The sequence below is a fragment of the Panthera tigris genome, chromosome B3 (assembly GCF_018350195.1).
Source record: "Panthera tigris isolate Pti1 chromosome B3, P.tigris_Pti1_mat1.1, whole genome shotgun sequence".
In the NCBI taxonomy this organism is placed as follows: Eukaryota; Metazoa; Chordata; class Mammalia; order Carnivora; family Felidae; genus Panthera; species Panthera tigris.
The window spans coordinates 99,166,308-99,187,887 of NC_056665.1; the positions used below are offsets into that span (position 1 = coordinate 99,166,308).

The 21,580-nt window shown below is 43.7% G+C and overlaps 1 protein-coding gene across 2 annotated transcripts in view; it reads right to left on the reverse strand.

Moving 5' to 3' along the window:
* The window catches only part of NID2 (nidogen 2), a 68,590-nt gene that overhangs the window by 18,764 nt on the left and 28,246 nt on the right, over positions 1-21,580 (reverse strand). For both annotated transcript variants that reach the window (XR_006218851.1, XM_007097607.2), the window contains exons 5-11: positions 20,481-20,630; positions 19,804-20,049; positions 18,452-18,652; positions 16,657-16,887; positions 5,232-5,375; positions 4,406-4,534; positions 3,155-3,298 (exon numbers count right to left, since the gene is read on the reverse strand). Coding sequence is in view for 1 of the 2 variants with exons in the window: in XM_007097607.2 (XP_007097669.2) it covers positions 3,155-3,298; positions 4,406-4,534; positions 5,232-5,375; positions 16,657-16,887; positions 18,452-18,652; positions 19,804-20,049; positions 20,481-20,630 (1,245 nt within the window). In the remaining variant the exon portion in view is untranslated. The remainder of the gene's footprint in view (positions 1-3,154; positions 3,299-4,405; positions 4,535-5,231; positions 5,376-16,656; positions 16,888-18,451; positions 18,653-19,803; positions 20,050-20,480; positions 20,631-21,580) is intronic.

The following is a 21,580-nucleotide window of genomic DNA, read 5'->3' on the forward strand; positions in this document are numbered from 1 at the left end:
AGTTACCAAGATCTATGAGGACAAACATGCCTGAGAAATACCGGCTCATACCAACACAAGGTGGACATCAACCCTGAAACCGTTGCAATCGGGGTTGATTGAGGGAAGCTGGAAAAGATTGAACTCTACTTGGATAAAAGTAGTAACTGCTGGTGACTCAGACTAGACTGAGAACCTAAAGCCCAGTCCAGCCTCTCCAGGGAACCTGGTTTTTAACATACTGGCTAGAGAAAAACCTACACTCCTTTTATTGCTAGTTTAATGGAGTAAAGAATAACATGCATGCTTCAAGAATGCGCACTTTCCACAAAATAGAGCTTCTATCTCTATTTTTCTCTATTTTGCTATTTTCTATGGCCACGGGTACACATGCACATTTTGGCATGTCTTTAAATATGCGCATGCATGTGCATACACCCACACACACATATGTACTTATCCTGCAAATCACCTTCATGACTAGCCCAGTCGGATTTAGGCATGGCATAGGTCTTTAGGAAAAGGACTATTCATTCTCTTCTACTCCACAGTCTGAAAAGCTTGGAAGGCAACCCATGGTAATGGATTCTGGGAGACAGCCTCTAAGGACTCCCAAAGATCCCTACCTTCTAGCATTTGCAATCTTATGTAATCCCCTTCCCTTGAGTAACTTGCATCTAATCAACACACGAAAGCAATACTGAGGGGATGTCATTTTTGTGATTATAACTTCCAATTTGCTAAAAGACTTTCTGCCACCGGCTTTGATGAAGTAAGCTACCTTGTTGGAGGTCTGCGTGTCAAGAAGCTGAAGGTCATCTCCAGGCCACAGCTAACAAGGACCTGAGGCTCTCAGGCCTCAAGGAATTGAATCCTGCCAATAACCATGTGAGGATGTTTCCCCAGTTAGGCCTTTAGAGGAGACCCCAAGCCTACCAGACCCCTTGTTGCAGTTTTGTGAGGATCTTTTTAAGCAGAGGACCAAGCTAAGCCATTCCCAGGCCCTTGACCTATAGATAATAAATGTGTATTGTTTTAAGCTACTGTATTTTGGGAGTAATTTGGTATGCAGCAATAGATAACTAATACACTAAGGGAAGCAACTGATGGGTTTTAAGTTTGTGAGTTCCAGAGAAAATCCCAAATGCAGAGAAGCAAAGATTGAATAGGGACAATTAAAAATGGCAGAAATCAGCAAGAGGGCAGTAATAACAATGAATGGCATTACTCACAAGTTCCCAACATGGAAAAGTAACCAATTTTAACATGATCCCAAAGATAATAAAAGTTTTACAGGACAAATAGAAGTTAAAAGAAGGAAGAGAGAATGATTCTAGACGGGATTAGGGCAAAAACTAACTCAATTAACATTCTGATTAACACTCATCACACCGAGGCTGCAATTAATTTCAACTTGTTAGCTTTAAACCAAAGACCTAAGAAGTTAAATACTTTAAAGGCACGATCTCTGCTGACCTGAGTGGCCGGATGTTTAAATACGCAATTCTACTGACAAGATTTTGCTTCTCCAGGCTGTCTCATCTCTTAAATGTGTTAAATGGAACTGAACGGTAAAGTTCCACAAGGGTGGACAAAACATTATTCCCGCATGAAGAACAGAACCATGAGGAGTTTGTGCACCTCACATCCTGACCCCCATACCTGTGGAGGCTACCCTCTGTGTGTCAAGAGTGTATCTATTACAGATGGAACTCTTGGGCTGGTCAAGTGGGAGAAGCATCTGTGAATTCCAAATCTACCTCATTCTCACTGGGAAGCAGTTGAGCTCTGTCTAAAACTGGGGATATTTTTAGTAGAGAAAAAAACAAACCAGGGCTGAACTGAGCCACAGCTTTGGGTCATTTCAGTATAAACTGTGTTTTTAGGAAAAGCATACAGCAGAACTTCGGTACAACAGAAGTGGAAACATGAAAGAGCCAGTTCAGACAATACCAAATGGCCCAGCACGAGGAAGGAGAGGACGGCTGTGCTGCCCTGACACGCGTTCTGTCCAGAACGAACGGCGTCAGTGGGCTCGTCCGGGAGCCTCTCCGCTGAGAGGGAAGGGAAGAGGAATCAGGAGCAGGAGGAGAAGCGAACATCTGGTAAAGAGGCGGGGTGGGCATGTTGTTTCATCTGCTGTGAAGCTCCCAGGGGTCACACGGCTGTTCTAGCCCATCAACAGTGGCCCAGCCAATGCAAGCAGCAGTCTGAAGGGAGGGGGAAACCCTGTGTTCCAGGTTTATAATCCCCACACAGACCCTTTTCCCACCATTCTCTCATTGCCGGTGTCTCATTTTACCCTAACTTTGTGCGCATTACTGACAGCATGAAATGGAGTTTCAATTCCATCATGTCACTGGATATATTTTGAAAACCTTTTGTGGATTATGTAGATTTCTTAAATAATCTCTATATTGAAGTACTACTCATCCCAGTTTCATGAACGTTTATACCCAGAGAATTATACCTAGTTCAGTAACAACCTCAAACATTATTATTTAACCGAGTTAAATTTTAACAGTTAGTCCTGCATTCCAGTTTAGTGATTTTATAAAATACTGTACCAAGTCTTAACCACCTTAAATGTGGTTAGATTTCTGGGGGGAAAAAAAAGTTTTGGATATTTATGTATGCATTACTATCCTCTTAAGACAGAGTTCTCTCTCTCCCCACCCCCTCCCCTTCTCTCCAGAGAGAGAGGTGAGAGGGAAAAAATGAGAAAGAATTGCATTGCAATTTAGAGATTACTTAAAATACCCCTTCAACCAGTATCATAAGCAACTCAAAGTTAGGCACAACTGGAAGTGCTAGACTAAGTCACTGACCATAGATGGAAGGATGGAGACTTCCCAACAGGTGAGTAGGCTTTCCCGAAGTTCCTCCAGCCTACGCCAGCTCTAAGGAACAGAAGGTTGGCTACAAGCTCGCCGTGGCTTCCTAGTGCTCCGGGAACGTCCCCACCATATGCTCACCAATCTAGCCCAAGGGAAAATACCCTTCGCTCTGCTTTTTGACTCAAAGGACAGCTTTTCTCTTGCTCTTTGGACAATTCCAAGGCTGTGTGAGTCAAGGAAGGGAGAAGTCCTTTTGAGAAAGGTTCCGGTTACGTGGGGATGTTGCATACAAGGCAACTTTCCAGAGTCACTGAGGCTGATGACCCGCAGGTACTCACCAGTACATTGGTGCCCGCTGCCAGTGTAACCAGGCAGGCAGGTGCAGCTGAACGTGCTGCCCCCATGGTAAATGCACCGGGCCTGGTCAGCAGGAGCACAGGAATGACTGCCATCCGCACAGGGGTTGGGAGGTGGGGCGATCACTGAAAAGAGAAGAAGGCAAGGACATCTGAGAGTTCAGACCTGCAAATGGGTGAGACTGCTCCTCCCAGTGTGATACACACACCCATAGCATCAGGACATCTAGGGGCTTAGAAGGCATATAGGTTCTCAGGCCCTATCCCAGAGCCAGTTAATCAGAATCTGACTTTCAACAAGATCCCTGGATGGCTTGTATGCGTATTAAAGTTTGAGAAGTGCTGGTCTGGGTTTGTGGTTAAAACTCTAGACATGAAGATCAGTCATTAAAATAGTCCTTGATAAAGTTTATAACTCACCAGAACTACACACACACACACACACAGTTTCTTTTTTTTTTTTTAATTTTTTTTTTCCACGTTTTTTATTTATTTTTGGGACAGACAGAGACAGAGCATGAACGGGGGAGGGGCAGAGAGAGAGGGAGACACAGAATCGGAAACAGGCTCCAGGCTCCGAGCCATCAGCCCAGAGCCTGACTCGGGGCTCGAACTCACGGACCGCGAGACCGTGACCTGGCTGAAGTCGGACGCTTAACCGACTGCGCCACCCAGGCGCCCCAACACACAGTTTCTATGATCACTGCTACTTTTTCATCCCACTGGGTTAAAAAGTGTATTTTCTCTATCATCGTCTGGTTTTACCAATGGGATGAATTTGGGATCCTACTTCCTGTGGATCCACTTTTAGGTCCAAAGGTTTCTTTTTCTTGTTTTTTTACCCTTGAAAGAGTACATTTATTACAGATGGAGTTGTATAGCTGGCCCAGTGGGGCGAGCATCTTTGAATTATAAATCTGTTTCATTTAAATTTGAGAAATATTTTACTTCTGTCCAGAACCGGTGGTATTAGAGGTTCACAGTCTTGTTATATGATTGGGCCAGATACCAAGACACGCAGGAATCCCAACTGGGTGAACACCCTTCAGTAACTCAACACCGAAAGGAAAGCAACAAACCCAGGGCTGAACTGGGCCATAGGGTTATTTCAGCGCAAAGTGTTTTCAGAAACCATATGGCAGAGCTTCTGTATGTTAGAGCGGAAACATTAATGAATCAAAGAGCAAGGTTCAGCACTATTTTGGCCAAAAAGAGAAATGGCTTAGCACTCACATATACAAGTGTGGTGGTCATCTGCAAACTCATAACCACTCCGGCAGTCACAGCTGTAGCTGCCCGGCAAGTTGGTACACACAGAGTTGGGGCCACAATGATGGAAGCCCATTGCACATTCATTTACATCTAAGAAGAAATAACGACAGAAAAGCACGGCTTAAATCAAGGGTTCCACAAGTGAAAGGTCTGAAAACTCGATGTTTCCTCACTACTATGAAGCTTCAACAGGACAAATTGTGGACTTAACAGAAGTCCAAAGGTAAGATTTCTAAGCATCAACCAGAATGCATGTTTCAGATTATAATATTTATCTGCAGTCAGTCAAGTGTAAGTCCAAGAGAGAAATATTTCAATATTCTAAGAATTCTTTAGACTTTATTTTTTAAAAAACCACTCAACATTTAAAAGAAAAACACACTAATGACTTTTCTCTTAGAAGTGTAAAGAAATTTCTGTGGATTGTGGGGATATAATAGGGGAAAAAAAACAATGTCTGAAACCAGAAGACAACCTGAAAACACATGTTTTAGTAAATATAAGAAAATACTTAATACAGGATTAAAATGACAAAACTTAAGAACTCAAAATAAGCAGGAACTGCAACAGTTGTCTTCTTTCTCCAGTCCCATCCCCAAACACCCACGTCCAAACTATCCTCTCAAACCTAACCAGAATATGCTTCAGTTTTGAAATAACAGCATTTAGGTTAATAGCTGCTAAACTTGTCTCGTTGATCAGTGGAGATCATAAAAGCAGACGCACCTATCTTCTATAAACACAGGGCTGGAGGACCCCGTGAAAGAACACAGCGCATACCACTTACCCACACAACTCCGTCCATCTCCCTGGTACCCGGAGGCACACTTGCAGGTGTAGTCTACACCTGTCCCTGGATGGCACCGAGCTTTCGTGTCACATGTGTGGCTCCCATCAAAGCAAGGATTCACTGGGGTGGGGGTTGAGTCCACTGCATGAGCAGAGAGGGAATAAACCACACTAGCACAATCTGGTTGTTGTAAAGAGAATGGCACAAAAAGGAGATCAAAGACTCCATGGGACCCAAAAATAAATTCAAAATGGATGAAAGACCTAAAGGTGAGACAGGAAATCATCAGAATCCTAGAGGAGAAAACGGCAACCTCTTTGACCTCGGCCACAGCAACTTCTTACTTGACATGTCTCTGAAGACGAGGGAAATAAAAGCAAAAATGAACTATTGGGACCTCATCAAGATAAAAAAACTGCACAGCAAAGGAAACAATCCACAAAACTAAAAGGCAACCAAAGGAATGTAAGAAGATATTTGCAAATGACTTATTGTATAAAGGTTAGTATCAAAATCTATAAAGAACTTACCAAACTCAACACCTGTAAAACAAATAATCCAGTGAAGAAATGGGCAGAAGACATGAATAGACAGTTTTCCAAAGAAGACATCCAGAAGGCTAACAGACACATGAGAAGATACTCAATATTGTTCATCGTCAGGGAAATACAAATCAAAACCACATTGAAACACCACCTCACACTGGTCAGAGTGGCTAAAATTAACAACTCAGGAAACAAAGGATGAAGGTAAGGATGTCAAGAAAGGGGAACCCTCTTGCACTGTTGGTGGGAATGCAAACCGGTGCAGCCACTCTGGAAAACAGTGTGGAGGTTCCTCAAAAAATTAAAAATAGAATTACCCTACAACCCAGCAATGGCACTACTAGGAATTTATCTAAAGGATACAGGAATGCTGATTTGTAGGGACACATTTACCCAATGTTTATAGCAGCACTATCAACAATGGCCAAATTAGGAAAAAGCCCCAATGTCCATCAACTGTTGAATGTATAAAGATGTGATATATATATGTAATGGAATACAACTCAGAGATGAAAAAGAATGAAATCTTGTCATTTGCAACAACGTGGATGGAACCAGAGGGTATTATGCTAAGTGAAATAAGTCAGTCAGAAAAAGATATCATGTGTTTTCACTCATATGTGGAATTTGAGAAACTCAACAGAAGACCATAGGGGAAGGGATGGAAAAATAAGTTACAGAGAGGGAGGGAGGCAAACCATAAGAGACTCTTAAATACAGAGAACAAACTGAGGGTTGATAGGGGGGGTGGTTAGAGGGGTGGGGAAAATGGGAGATGGGCATTAAATGGGAGATGGGCACTGAAAAGGGCACTTATTGGGATGAGCACTGGGTGTTGTATGTAAGTGGTAAATCAAGGGAATCTACTCCCAAAGCCAAGGCTACACTGTATACATTGTATGTTAGCTAACTTGACAATAAAAAAAACAAAAAAAAGAGAGAGAGAGATTCCATGGGACTGACTATATCCTCATCTGTTTGGGGGCCCACCAGGTGACCTTACTAAATTATTAATCCCCAAAACTGGGCTGGATTATCCAACCTACAGTTTTAAATTCCAGAATGGCTTCCTCTTCCCTACTCTACAGACACCTAACCTTTTACTACTTACATCAGGCTTGTGTCCAGGGAATAAAAACATCCAAAACATGACCAACTTTTATTTTAAAGTGCTTTCACTCTATCACCTCATGTGATTCTCCAAACTTTGTGAGGTTGGCTGTCATCCCCATTCCCTTTGCAGATAAGTGAGTGACATTGGAAAAATTGCCCCAGCTCACAAAGCCAGGAAATGATACAGCAGGAATGCATACCCCCAATTTTTGTCCCTAAAGTGGGCAAGATCTCACTAAAATTCACCATTTTAGAAGTCAAAATTTCATTAATGGGAAATCTTGCTTTTGTAAGATTTAGAAGACTAAAGAGGAATGATTTTTGCAGTATTTCCTCTTCAGGATTAACCTTGCCAGAGATCCATCCACCCACTGGGTAGTGAGAACTGTTAACATCTGAGATCTTCCCTAAAGTTTTATTTCTAGACAGAGTAGAGTAGTAATGCTTAGTGAGCACTTATTTGCCAGGCACTGTTCTAAACCCTTTACATATAACATCCCTTTAAATCCTCATGAGTGCACTGTGAAGAAGACATTAATATCTTTACTTTTTTACTACACCATGGAGAGGCCAAGTAACCTGCCCAAGGTCATAAGACAAGGTGCATGGAGCGGGGACAAGAAGCCAGGCAGTCTGTGCTTTCCACCACTTGGCTACAGATACCACTGAAGGAACTTCATAAACTGGGCTCATCTAAGCCAAGGGCACAGAAGTGGTGTTGGAGAGAGCCCCAGACACAAGGAATCCATTAACTCTGGGCACTTCCGTTTACTCCTCTGATTCCTCAGGTGTAAAATGGGAATAAAGACAATGCTTAGATCTGCTAAAACTGAAGAAAATAAAGCAAACCCGACATAATGTACGTGGAAGGCAATTTCGCTCCCCACAGGCAGGCCCGCCCAGTCCCTAGTGACTCTGTTACCCCCTTTTCTTCCTCAGTGGGGCCACTACCCTCGACATGCTTTCAGCTTTATGTCTCAGTTCCTAGAATTAATTCTAATCTTAGATCCAAAAGATTTCAAGAGCTTTATCCAAACCTCCCAGGCTTTACATCAAGACATCCCTGCTACCGAGAGGGCTTCGTCTAAGTCATAACTGGAGCTTACGCCTTGGACTTCTGCCTGTGCCTGGTCCCTGTCTTGACAGCCAGCTCGGTACACCCCAAGTTCTGCCCGGATCACGACAGCTCCCACTGCTCCAGGGACCAGAACCCTGGCATCGGTAGATACACTGGCAACACCACCTATTTGAACTTCCTGGCACCACCTCCTCCTAGATTCTCTCTCATTTCTCTCTAGCTCACCCACATCTCCCACCCTCCTTACCTCAGATGGGTGGGCCTTGCCCAAAGTAACTCCTAGTCTAGACTCAAGGTGACACTTGCTGCCGTCACCTGCCTCAGACTGGACCCCCTTGCAGTCCTTCAGGATATCCAGCTACCTCCCTAGGGCTTGCCCACTGTCCACGCTGACTCTTCCAGTTTTCTCAGCCTGGTAGCAGCAGGGATGCCTTGGCTGAGTCTCTGAAAGGACCTGCTGCTTTCTGGTCAATTTCCCCTATCACTTTATAAGAAACACCACTCTGTGTTCTTACAACGCAATATTCTTAGTCCCAAATTATGGCCAAGCAAATAAATAAAGGAGGGCCATGGGTTTATCCTTGGTCTGCTTCAATGATGTTGGCTGGTGTATGTTACAGAACCTTTGCCAAGAGAAAAAGGACCAACAAATGGCTCCAGCACTTTTTAAACCTGATGAACTTAAGTCTGTCAGCGTGTGCCTAGCTCCGCAAATCAAGCAAGATACCCTTGGGTGTCCCTCGTTCTTCCCTCTGGATCTCTTGGTGAATGGGATGGAAGCTGAACGCTGGGGTTATAGGGTAGTACAGACCAAGTCCCTGAGACAGTCCACAGCATGGTTATGGTTAAGAGTAGGGTCATGTCCTCGCTGAAAGCTGAGAGCAAGGCAATTCCTTCTCATTTCTCCATTTTAGGAGAAGATGCTGTATAACGTGCGTGGTCTACCCAGCCAAAGGGGGAAGCGATCTCTGAAATGTTTTAATTTAGAAATACCAATGCTTACCCTTCTCGTTCAGTACTTTCCAGCATCAAATTTGCACTGTGGCACATTCTGGTAAAGATCAGTGAGAATGCATAGACATCAAGAGCTCACCACCCTGCTAGGCATGAAACAAAACAAAACAAAAACAACACAGTGCAAAAGCTGACTTGCAAACTTGGACGGGAAACAGTGGCCTACCTGAAACCGAGGGGGCAAAATGTCCATAGTTATGGGACACCGATTTAAAATATACTACACTGACAGGACAGGCTACGTAATTCAGAGCTCAGTGCAAAATGAAAGCGTGGGGCCCTGTTCACAAATTAAGAGTTTCAAGAGAACAGCTGCAGAGCTCTCAAACCAAGTGTAGAGCCCTTCTGAGCACAGGCCCTGCTCACTGAACTTGGTTTCCAAAAACACGGCTTTAAAAATACATTTCTAAAACCATTTGGCCACTCACTGTCCACGGCTTGTTAGCTTTCTCCTATTATAGCAAGAACAACACTATCTTCCTTACCATGTATTCTATTTTGCCCTCACCCTTTTAAACGGCTTGACTCTCTGACAGGGGATCTGGAACTAATTTACTCATTTAATCAAGAGGAGAAGAGCAGTTTTCCATCAAGGAACAGTCCGTTCCGCTTCGCTGCATGGCCCTCTGCCCAGTCTCCTCGACCCACCAGAAGGAGCCCTGAGGTGGGCACAAGGGCAGGAGGCCCAGCGGCGTCCTGCTCGAGGACCCCACGAAGGACAGCCAACCCAGACCTGAAGCTCAAACACTTGGAGGGCGGTTGGGGGCTGCAGCTGGGAAGTGGGCCAGGCCCCAGGCTCTGACTGCTCACTGGGAAGACTGGACGACAGTACCTCCCGAGCCCTGGGAAGCCACAAGTGCCCACATCAGATGGGGCAGCTGCGGGGTGTCGCAGACATTCCAAACAGATCATCATTCCCTCCGGAGAAACGGAACACTTGAGAGGATACTGCTGTGTACTGCGGGGGGAGGGGGGGGGAAGGTTTTGTCATTTGTTCATTTGTTGTTTTCTCTCCCCCCACCCCATTTTTCTCCTATTCAGGGAGTATAAACAACAGTATTGCAGTTTTCCCCAGGGGTGGGTGAAACGGGGTGCAAACACACAGGGTCAAAACACACACGCCCTCTTGAAATTTGGCCCAAAGTATGAGGCAGTCCTGAGGCCAGCGGAGTCCATGTGGAAAAGCCGGGCGAGGTTATGAGACGGGCTCTAGAGCTGGGGCCCAGGATTGGGTCCCAGTTGGACACGTTTTAGTTGTGACGGAGCAAGTTACTTCATGTCTATACTTCAGTCTCTGTAAAACGGGGGATGATGATCCCCCTGTTGGGCAGGGGGTTTTGTGGGACTGAGTTCATTTCTGAAAGTACTTATGACAGTGCTTGGAGCCAAGTAAACCGTCCTTTGCTATTATATTGGACTGGCACGGAAGCGAAAATCACATAAAGTTCTAAAGACCAATTAGCAACTTGGTACCTGTCAGTTTGCTGGCATTCTTTTTGTTACTCTCATCTCGTGTGCCTCCGGGAAAAACACACCCAGAGATTTATCTTTTCACTACGTAATTCTAGAATCTGAGCGGGATTCCACAGCCTGGGAGGCTCTTCCGCTAATCACTGTTCTTACAGACCAGACACCGACACCCAGCAAAGTGCTGAAGGGTGTTTTCCTCAGCTGTTTTTGTTCAACTCTTTTCTTGAGAAATAGGCAATCATCTTTTCCCTTGTGGGATGTCCATCTCTCTAAAATTAACTGACGTTTTCATGCTGTTAAAAAAATCTTTGCATTCCCAATGCCTGTACTCCCAAGCACGTTTCCTAAAACCAAACCAACCACACACCCACACCAACAAACTCGGGATTCTCATTTCAAGTCACCTCTGCATCCTCGAAGAGTCCAGCCCTCCTGCCTTCATCTCGTTATCATATTGCTGAAGTGATGCTCATGAGCCTGAGGAGGCTTACGGAGCCCTCCTCTCCATTGCTGAGTCACAGAATCACCTCTGGAGGGGAGTCTGGCCTCAACAGTATCGATACAGAGCAAAACATGCGAGACCCTCTCTTTACTCCTTAGGTACGCCTTGCATTCTAGGGGAAAACACTAGCTATTGGCTTTCAGAACTAAAATGTCCCTTTCATCTGACAATTTCCTATCTGTTAGGGTTCCTGGACTTTGCAGGTTCACCCTCTGGCTCACCAAAAAAAAATTTTTTTTTTAATCGACAGACTTTTTTTTTTAAAGAACAGTTTTAGGTTTACAGAAAAATTGAGCAGAAAGTAAAGGTTCCATAGCGCTGCCCCCCCAATATGCAGTTCATGAACTTCTTATATTAGTGTGATACAGTCATTGTAACGATAAGCCAATACTGATATTATTACCTAAAGTCTACAGTTTATTAGGGCTTACTCTTTGTGTCATGCAGTTCTATAGGTTTGGGCAAATGTATAATGACATCTGTTCACCATCATAGAAGCATACAGAGTAGTAGTTTCACTGCCCTAAAAATCCCCTGTGCTCTCCCTGGTCACCTCCCCCTGAACTCCTGGCAACCACTGACTTTTATTCTCTATAGTTTCATTTTTCCTAGACTGTTACATGCAGTTGACCCTTGAACAATTTCCTGATCCCCTGCAGAGCTGAAAAATCTGCATATAACTTTTGACTCCCCCAAAGCTAACAGCTTACTGTTGACCAAAAGCCTTACCAATAAGGAAATATCTGATACATATTTTATATATTATATACTGTATTCTTAATAATAAATTTAAGCCAGAGAAAAGAAAAAATTAAGAAAATCCTAAGAGAGCACCAAAAACAAGAAGATACCTAGGAATAAACCTAACCAAAGAGGTAAAAAATCTGTACTCCAAAAACTATAGAACATTTATGAAAGAAACTGAAGAGTACACAAAGAAATGGAAAAACATTCCATGCTCATGGACTGGAAGCACGAACATTGTTAAAATGTCTATACTACCCAAAGCAACCCACACATTTAATGCAATCCTTATAAAAATACTAATAGAATTTTTTACAGAGCTAGAACAAACAATGCTAAAATTTGCATGGAACCACAAAAGACCCCAGATAGCCAAAGCAATCCTAAAAAAGAAAAAAAATGCTGTAGGCATCACAAACCCGGATTTCAAGCTACTTTACAAAGCTGTAGTCATCAAGACAGTATGATACTGGCACAAAAACAGACACATAGGTCAATGGAACAGAACAGAAAACCCAGAAATGGACATAGAACTATATGGTCAACTAATCTTCAACAAAGCAAGAAAGAATATCCAATGGAAAAAAGACAGTCTCTTCAACAAATGGTGTTGGGAAAACTGGATGGCAACATGAAGAATGAAATTAGACCACTTTCTTACACCATACACAAAAATAAATTCAACATGGATGAAAGGCCTAAATGTGAGACAGGAAACCATCAAAATCCTAGAGGAGAACACAGGCAGCAACCTCTTTGACCTCGGCCAGAGCAACTTCTTACTAGACACGTTTCTGGAGGCAGGGAAACAAAAGCAAATATGAACTATGGAACTTCATCAAGATAAAATGCTTCTTCACAGTGAAGGAAATAATCAACAAAACTAAAATGCAGCCTACGGAATGGGGAGAAAAATATTTGCTAATGACATACCTGACAAAGGGTTAGTATCCAAAATCTATAAAGAACTTACCCAACTCAATACCCAAAAAGACTAATAATCCAGCTAAGAAATGGGCAGAAGACATGGATAGACACTTTTCCAAAGAAGACAATCAGATGGCTAACAGACACATGAAAAGATGCTCAACATCACCCATCACCTGGGAAATGAAAGTCAAAAAAAAATGAGATACACCTGTCAGAATGGCTAAAATGAACACAAGAAACAACAGGTGTTGGCAAGGATGCAGAGAAAGGGGAACCCTCTTGCATTGCCGGTGTGAATGCACACTGGTGCAGCCACTCTACAGAACAGTATGGACCGTCCTCAAAAAGCTAAAATAGAACTACCCTAGGACACTGCAATTCCACTACTAGGAATTTACCCAAGGGATACAAAAATACAGATCTGAAGGGGTACATGCAACCCACTGTGGAGCTAAAGTATATTATGCTAAGTGAAATAAGTCAGTCAGAAAAAGATAAATACCATACGATTTCACTCACATGTGGAATTTAACAACAACAACAACAACAACAACAACAAAACAGATGAGCATATGGGGAGAAAAAAAGAGGGAAACAAACCATAGGAAACTCTTAACGATAGAGAACAAATTGAGGGTCAATGGAGGGGGGTGGGTGGGAGATGAGCTAAAGGGATGACAGAAATTAAGGAGGGCACCTGTGATGAGCACTGGGGGTTGTATGAAGGGATGAATCACTGAATTCTACTCCTGAAACCAATACTGCACTGTATGTTAACTAACTAGAATTTAAATAAAAGTTAAAAAAAAGAAAATAAGAGAAAATACATTTACAGTACTGTATAAAAAAAAAGCCACATATAAGTAAACCACCCAGTTCAAACCTGTGTTGTTCAAGGGTTAACTGTAGTTGGAATCACACAGATGTAGCCTTTTCAGGCTTTCTTTCACTTAGCAATATGTACTTAAGGTTCCTCATGCCCTTTAGTGCCTTAGTAAGCCTAGAACATTCTTATCTGCACGTTTACCAAGCTTCACAGGTGTGGTTAATTCCAACTCAAGTTTGAGAAACACGGCTTTTTTTTTTGTTTAGTTTTTTTGGTTTTTTTGTTTTGTTTTTTTATTTTTACCCTATTTTTTTTTTCAGTGAAGACATAACTCACATACCATATAATTCATGCATATAAAGAACACAGATTTTTTTTAGTATATTTACAGTTATGCAACTATCACCACAATCAAGTTTAACACATTTTAATACCCACCCGCAAATGACACTTGTACTCTGGTCATCCACTCCCTATCCTCTTATGCCCCAGCCCTAGGCAACCACTGATCTACTCTCTTCGCAGATTTGCCTCTTTGGGATATTTCATATAAATAGAATCAAACAGTAGGTTGCCCTTTGTGACTAGTTACCCTCACAAGTCAGCATGTTTTCAAAATTCATTCATATTGTAACATGTGTCAGTACTTCATTTCCTTTTTATGTCTTGATCATATTCCATTGTATGCATTAGGACATTTTAAAAATCCACTCCTCAATCGATGGACATCTGGGTTTTTTCTACCTTTTGGCTATTCTGAATAATGCTTCTATGAATATTCATGTACAAGTTTTTATGGGAACATAAGTTTTCTTTTCTCTTGGTTATAGAGCTATGAGTGGTGGGGCACCTGGGTGGCTCAGTCAGTAGAGCGTCCGACTTCGGCTCAGGTTGTGATCTCGTGGTTTGTGGGTTCAAGCCCCACGTCGGGCTCTGTGCTGACAGTTCAGAGACTGGAGCCTGCTTCAGATTCTGTGTCTCCTTCTCTCTCTGCCCCACTCCCCACTTGCACTCTGTTTCTCAAAAATGAATAAACGTCAAAAAAAATTACAAAAAAAAGACAATTGCTCAAGTGGTAACTTTAACTTTGAAAAACTACTGGATTGTTTCCCATAGTAAGGACCATTTTACACTCCCACTAGCAGTGTATGAGGGTTTCAATTTTTCCACAACTTCACCAACACTTATGTTTTTTTAATATAGCAATCCACATGCATGTAAAGTAGTATCATTATGGCTTTGACTGTATTTGCATTTTCCTGATGACTAATGATATTGAGCATCTTTTCATGTGCCTACTGGGTAGTTTGTGTATCTTCTGAGAAATGTTCCATCCAAATTTTTTATATTATTTCTTTTTATTGTGTTTGTGAGAGTTCTTCATATATTCTAGATACAAGCCTCTTATTAAATATATGATTTTCAAACATTTTATACCTTTCTGTGGGTTGTATGTTCACTTTGTTGGTAATAACCTCTGAAGCACAAGTTTTTAATTTTGATGACACCCAATTTTTTCTTGATTGCCTACGCTTTCAGTATCATATATGAAGAAGCTATTGCTGGGGTGCCTGGGTGGCTCAGTTGGTTGGGTGTCCAGCTTCAGCTCAGGTCATGATCTCATACTTTGTGAGTTCGAACCCCACATCAGGCTCTGCTGTCAGTGTGGAGCCTGCTTTGGATCCTCTGTCCCCCTCTCTCTCTGTCCCTCCCTGCTCTCAAAAATAAACATTAAAAAAAAGCAGCAGCTATTGCCAAATTCAGAGTCATAAAAATTTGCCCCTTTATTTTTTCTAAAGTGTAGCTAAATTACATGAAGGTCTATGACCCATTTTTGGTTAATTTTTGTGTATGATGGAAGACAGGGGTCCATAATCATTTTTAGCATGCAAATATCCCAACTTTCCCAGAACCACTTGTTAAAAAAACTACTCTCTCTCCTCAATGAATTGTTTTGGCAACCTTGTCAAAATCAATTGATTGTAGATGTGAGTGTTTATTTCTGGACTCTCACTTCTATTCCACTGATCTTTATACCCATCCTTGTGCCAGGACTACATGGTCCTGATTAAAGTGGCAATCCTCCAATCGTTCTTTTTCAATTTTGTTTTGGCTATTCTGGGATCCTTAAATTTCCATCAATTGTAGAATCAGTTTCTCAGTTTTTGCAGAAAGACCAGCTGATAGCTGATAGGATTGTGTTGAATCTATGCTAGGAAGCACTGCTATGCTAATAAGTCTTCTGAGTCATAAAGATGCCATTAGGTCTAATTTTCTATTTATTTAGGTCTAATTTTTTTTTTCAAAACTGCTTTATAGGTTTCAATGTAGAAGTGTTACACTTAAAAAAATTTTTTTATTCCTAAATATTTTGGGAACAGAATTGTTTTTAAAGTTTCCTTTTCAATTTGCTCACTGTTACTATACAGAAATAGAAGACTGATATACAAAAATTATATCCTTTGACTGTGCTGAACACATTAGTTCTAATAGTTTAATGAATTAGACTTTCTACATATTAAGATCACATCACAGAACAGAGATCGTTATTTTCTTGCCTAATTGCCCTGGCTAAAACTTCTGATGCAGTGCTGAGTAGAAGTGACAGGAACAGACATCTTCAGAGTGAAAGCATCCAGGCTTTCCTCATGGGGTATGATTCAACTTGTGTTTTTCTCTCTTTTTGTTCTTCCAGGCACTGGCTCTTTGTCTTACCTTGATTTGATTTGATTTGATTTGGTGAAATCCAGCTCACCCTTTGAGTTCTAGCTAAAATGTCCCTTTTTGGGTACTTCTTCCCTACACTTCCAGACTAGGCTCATAGTGCCATGCTCTTATCAGTATTATAAATACCTGTCAGCATCAGTCCCCCTCCTAACTTGGCCTCACCTTGTTCACAGATGTCTCCCCAGCAGAGACTGGCACACACATGGGGTGTGTGCTTGGCACACCAAGCAGCCTCACATATTGTGCTCTATTCCTTAGTTTGGTAGGAACGCTGTTCTACAAGTTCCATTTCTACCTCTGTCTCCACCTCAAAGACAAGCCCCTGCTTTACGCATCCTTACGCCCAGCACCTAACACAGAGCCTGGTACTCGGTAACCCTTAGTAACCTCCGTGAATCATTCTGAGGCTACCCAAAAAGGAATTTTTAAAAGCTGGATGCGATTTTTTGCCAAAACAACAGAGGGAAACATACCTTCAACTGGGCCAAGCTGATTGGTCACAGCAAATCTAAGTACTCCTTCCCCATCAGTGTACAAGGCAAAGACCCGGTCCACATTCAGCTGCTGGGTTTTGGGGATGGCCCGGTGTCTGGGGGCGTGCCTGCATGCCTGGTAAGTGATGTTCTGGTAGATGCGGTAGGACAGTGTTTGGTTGATGGCACCAAGGATGAGTGAGTAGTCTCTGGAACTTGTGGAGGTCACAGCTGCAACAGATATTATTCAGCCAAACCGGTCAATTTTGAAGATACCAGAGATTTTCATGTGGGGTAGATTTTTCTGTACAGTTTTTCATCTAATTCCTGGAGGGTGTTCCCTTGGGAAGTTCCTGAGTTAATATGGAAAACCTGCCCGACAGGGGCACGTGGGTGGCGCAGTCGGTTAAGCGTCCGACTTCAGCCAGGTCACGATCTCGCGGTCCGTGAGTTCGAGCCCTGCGTCAGGCTCTGGGCTGATGGCTCGGAGCCTGGAGCCTGTTTCCGATTCTGTGTCTCCCTCTCTCTCTCTGCCCCTCCCCCGTTCATGCTCTGTCTCTCTCTGTCCCAAAAATAAATAAAAAACGTTGAAAAAAAAAATTAAAAAAAAAAAAAAAGAAAACCTGCCCGACAATTCCAGGAATGCGAGTAGACACAAAGCCAATGTGCAGAGGAGGAGGGACAATCACTGCCATCATTACTAGCAAAGAATAAATTCTGCCACAATGTGCCAGCCACGCCAGGTGCTCTACAAGCACTGCCTTGTTAGTACCTCACCCCAGCAGGGTGGCCTCTGCGATCACGGGCAGGGGGACTTGCAGAGGTGAAGAGGTAGCCTATCACATACCAGCCTTGTGTATGTGATAGAGCTGGAACTGGGACACGAGGCAGCCCGACTCTCTACCCCAAGTTTTCATGTTCAAGATTGCACAGAGGTGACAGCTTCCAACTTAAGTCCGAAGGGTTCTGGACAAAGGGAAGGGACGTTCTTTCAATCTGAATGTGGAGTTGGAAGCCCGCACCAGTGTTCTGGCCATCAGCTGTTCTGTGCACGATCTGGGTTTCTCCTGCCCATTCTCCTCTGTTCACCCTCTGCCCAGCTTCCAACACTCACAACACAGAAGCAGGAAAGGCACGGCTCGAAGCAAACTGCTGTGCCGCAGGACGACTGCTGTGACTACGCCAGCGTCTTGCATTCAGGTGGTTTTACAGAACTCAGCACAATTTACACATAACAACCACGGAAGGTAGAGAGAAAAGGCGTTCTTCTGCTCATTCTCAAGATGAGAAAATAGGCGCTTAGGTGGCAAGTGACCTTAGCCCTCAGCTAGTTTAAACTACAAGTCCATGATGTGAATTCCTATCCTCTGACTCCAAACCTAGCATTAGTTGTACAACACTGTGTAACACCTCATTTTAAAACGGGCTGAAACAATGTTACAGGACAAGTAAAAATTCCAACAGTCAATATTTGTCCGTGGCCCAGAGAGCACAGGCGGTTAAAAACGGTATATAATTATACAACCCTAACCCACCCCCAGAGACAAGGTTACCATTGATTCCATTATTATTTGAAAGTACTGGGATAGGAATGTTGGTATTCATTTGTGTAGCAGCCAACACTCCTCTCACTTATACTACATATTTAGTAAGAGCACTAAAATGATACTGAGCTCCTTTTATGTACCCCACACCATTCTAAGGACATCCCACATAAAAACTCATCATCCTCACAACTATCTTGGGAGATATGCACTCTCCCCATTTTATAGATGTCAAAACGGGTTACACATACCTGAGTCCGTGTAGTGGTAAAGCTCCTTGTAGGGCGCTATGTGGGCTGTGAAATTTGCTGGGATGTAAGGCACCTGGCCTTGAATGTTGGTCTTAATGCTCAGATAGTTCTCTGGGTCAAGTCCCTCGGCAGTTTGAGTGATGCGAACCCTCTCTTGCCCCGGATAGAAAATAACTTCCATGTCATGGGTAAAGGCGGCACCTGGAGAGGAAGAAAGACTTCAGCACGGAGCTAAGAAGGGGTGTCGCGTCTTCCAGTAACGATCACCGCTGTGCACTTCCTCATTCCTACTGCTGTTGGAGACGGCGCCTACAGAGATCATCTGATGTCCAAGACTAAGTACCATCAGCTGCCGATTTCGTCAGTTCCCCCAAGTTTCTACTAAACAGTGTGGTTTCATCCTGCCTCATTTCACGCTGCTTCTCTTTGTAACAGCTTGTTTTCCGTAAGAAGCTACTAGGAACATCCTGACCTTTCTCTTTCTGAGGTTGCCAGACTTAGTAGAAAAACAAGCAAAAAAACTTAGGACACCCAGTTAAATTTGAATTTCAGATAATTAATATGTTTTTAGTATAATATGTCTTCTACAATATTTAGGGCATACTTTTACTAAGTTATTCACATAATTCATTGTTCACCTGAAATTCAAATGTGACGGAATATACTCCACCTACTTGTAACTCCAAACCTTGATGGAAAACAAGATAGCTCTGGAGGTGCGGGAAGAACTTTTCTCTCAGCACTTGATCTGTGATAAATCCAGTAGGAAACCGGCCTTTTCAGGTTGGGAGGAAAGAGCCAAGAAAAGATCCTCTACACCACCTAAGGTGGTCCTTAGACCAGCATTTGCGTCTCCTGGAAGCTTGCTAGGAAAACAGAATCACAGACCCCAGCTCAGGCCCACAGAGCCAGAATCTGCCTTTTCACAAGGGCTACAGGTGATCTGTGTGCAGGTTAGAGTGTGAGAGGCAATCACCGGTCGGTACCATTATAGGTCAGAGTCACGGGGGTGGGAGAGGAGGAAGCTTACTCACGAGCAAACTCCTCTCCAGATGCCCTGTAATCACCATTTGTGCATCTCTATTTGTCAGATCTGTGTGTAACAACTCAAGTAAACACAACCTAACAAGCTTGAAGCAATTCTGGTGAAAGGACGTAAATGGTCCAAATGGAATCATCCCATTTCTCAGGATGACTTGGAGAACATGTGGAAGAAAACAGTCCCGTGAGACCAAACCAGGCCCAGCTACACACCTGTAGAAAACTGAGCAAACAGATCCTCTTTCACAGAATAAAAACCAAAGCATGGTGGCCAGGAGCCATCAGCCCCCTCAAAGGGCCCTGCTGCTCACCTGTGAGACGGAAGCCATTCTCCCAGCCTGGTTTTTCTAATGCAAAGAGCCAGCCAAATAGGCCTCCGATTGGCGTGAGCGGGAGAAGGGCTTGGGCCGCGGGCTGTGGGATGTGGCTGATGGCCGTGTAGGCTCTGCCGTCATTGCCCACGATGTAAGCATGTAGGTCCACGTCAGTGAAGTGGACGGGCGTGTGGCCCACGCGGAGGTGGCCACTCACTTTCCCGTTGACTCGATGCGGTACCCCTGAAAGACAGCAGATCCGGTCAACTGTGACCACGGTCCAGGTTGGGGATGGGTACCCAGAAAGTAATTCCGCTCACAATTCCCAAAACTCAGTCTTTTAGCCATTTTCATGATTCCTAACCAACCAATTATCCATCTAAGTACAAAACAGACCTGTCTTCGATTTATTTTCTCCCATCCACTCTCCCATCCACTCTGACTCTAATGAGCTGGCAAAAAGGAGGAAAGATTTCTGGCTAATCCTCAAATTGGGAAATCAGCCCAAATGCGCTCATTTCTCTCGATCAAGCACCTGCAAGTTGCCGGTGCTTTGATTCAGGCAGTCGGAGATTCGAGGTCCATAAGCAGAGTCACAGTGGCGGCTGGAAACAAGCAAGTGGCAAAAATCTGCACAGAGCAGCCCCCAGCCCCGTCAAGCCAGCATCTCTTACCTTCTGGCAGACAGTGCTTCCCATTTCCGTAAAACCTGGACTGGCAGTGGCAGCAAAAGCCAGTTGTGTAGTCAGTGCAGAAGGCGTGTGGGGAGCACTGTCCGTGGTTGCGTTCGCAGGTTTCCTTGTCGGCAGCATTATACGTGAAGACTGGAAAGTCAAAACAAATTCGCATTACAAGGACTAAGTGATTCCAGCATCGTTCCTGCCAAGCTTCATCATGGACACCACATCTGCTCCATAAAATCAGTTTAGCTTATAATAAACAAATGGGTTTTTGATGTTTAAGAGACAGGAACAACATTCGACCCAGGGGAATTAACTTGCTTTGTCTTCTGGCAAGAAGTACCACGGACTGCTCCCATCTGGGCTCACCGCAAAGCTGGTGAACTCCGGGGAGGCCGCAGCGCTGTGGGGTGAGTGCAGAACACAAAAGCCAACCAGTAAGTACGCGTGAGGCCGAACTGTACAAAACTGCCATTTTGTGGGTCTAAAATGGTCAAATAGCAGCAATTTTATGTGACTCAACCTGAGAGTAACGACCTGGAGAGAGAGGAAGACTGAAAAGAGAAATAACAAATGTGGTCTTAGGTCCAAGCACTCTTTGCTTCTAGGGGATCCTGTACCTAAAGAGAATACCCTGCAGCTTGTCTCATCTGCCCAGAGAGGTAGGTTTTCTTCTGATAGAGAAGGGCCTTAAAGAACACACCCACCCCTAAGAAGAATGTATGGAGAGGAAGGGAGGAGGGGGAAGGAAAGGATTCAGCTGTTAAATGCCCTGTGCCTTTGTGGGGTTTCTGGTGGTGGCTATGGCACAAGCGAGATTGCTATGCAGTAGGAGAGAGGGGGTCATGATTACAGCTCTTCTAGGAAACCACAGTGGACCAGTAGTGGCTCCTTCCATCTTCCACTTATTCTGCCCATTAAAAAAAAAGGGCCATCAGGGGCACCTGGGTGGCTCAGTCGGTTAAGCATCCCACTCTTGGTTTCGGCTCAGGTCATCATCTCATGGTTTGAGTTCGAGCCCCACGTCGAGCTCTGCGTTGGCAGTGCAGAGCCTGTTTGGGATTCTCTCTCTCTCCCTCTCGGTCCCTCCCCCC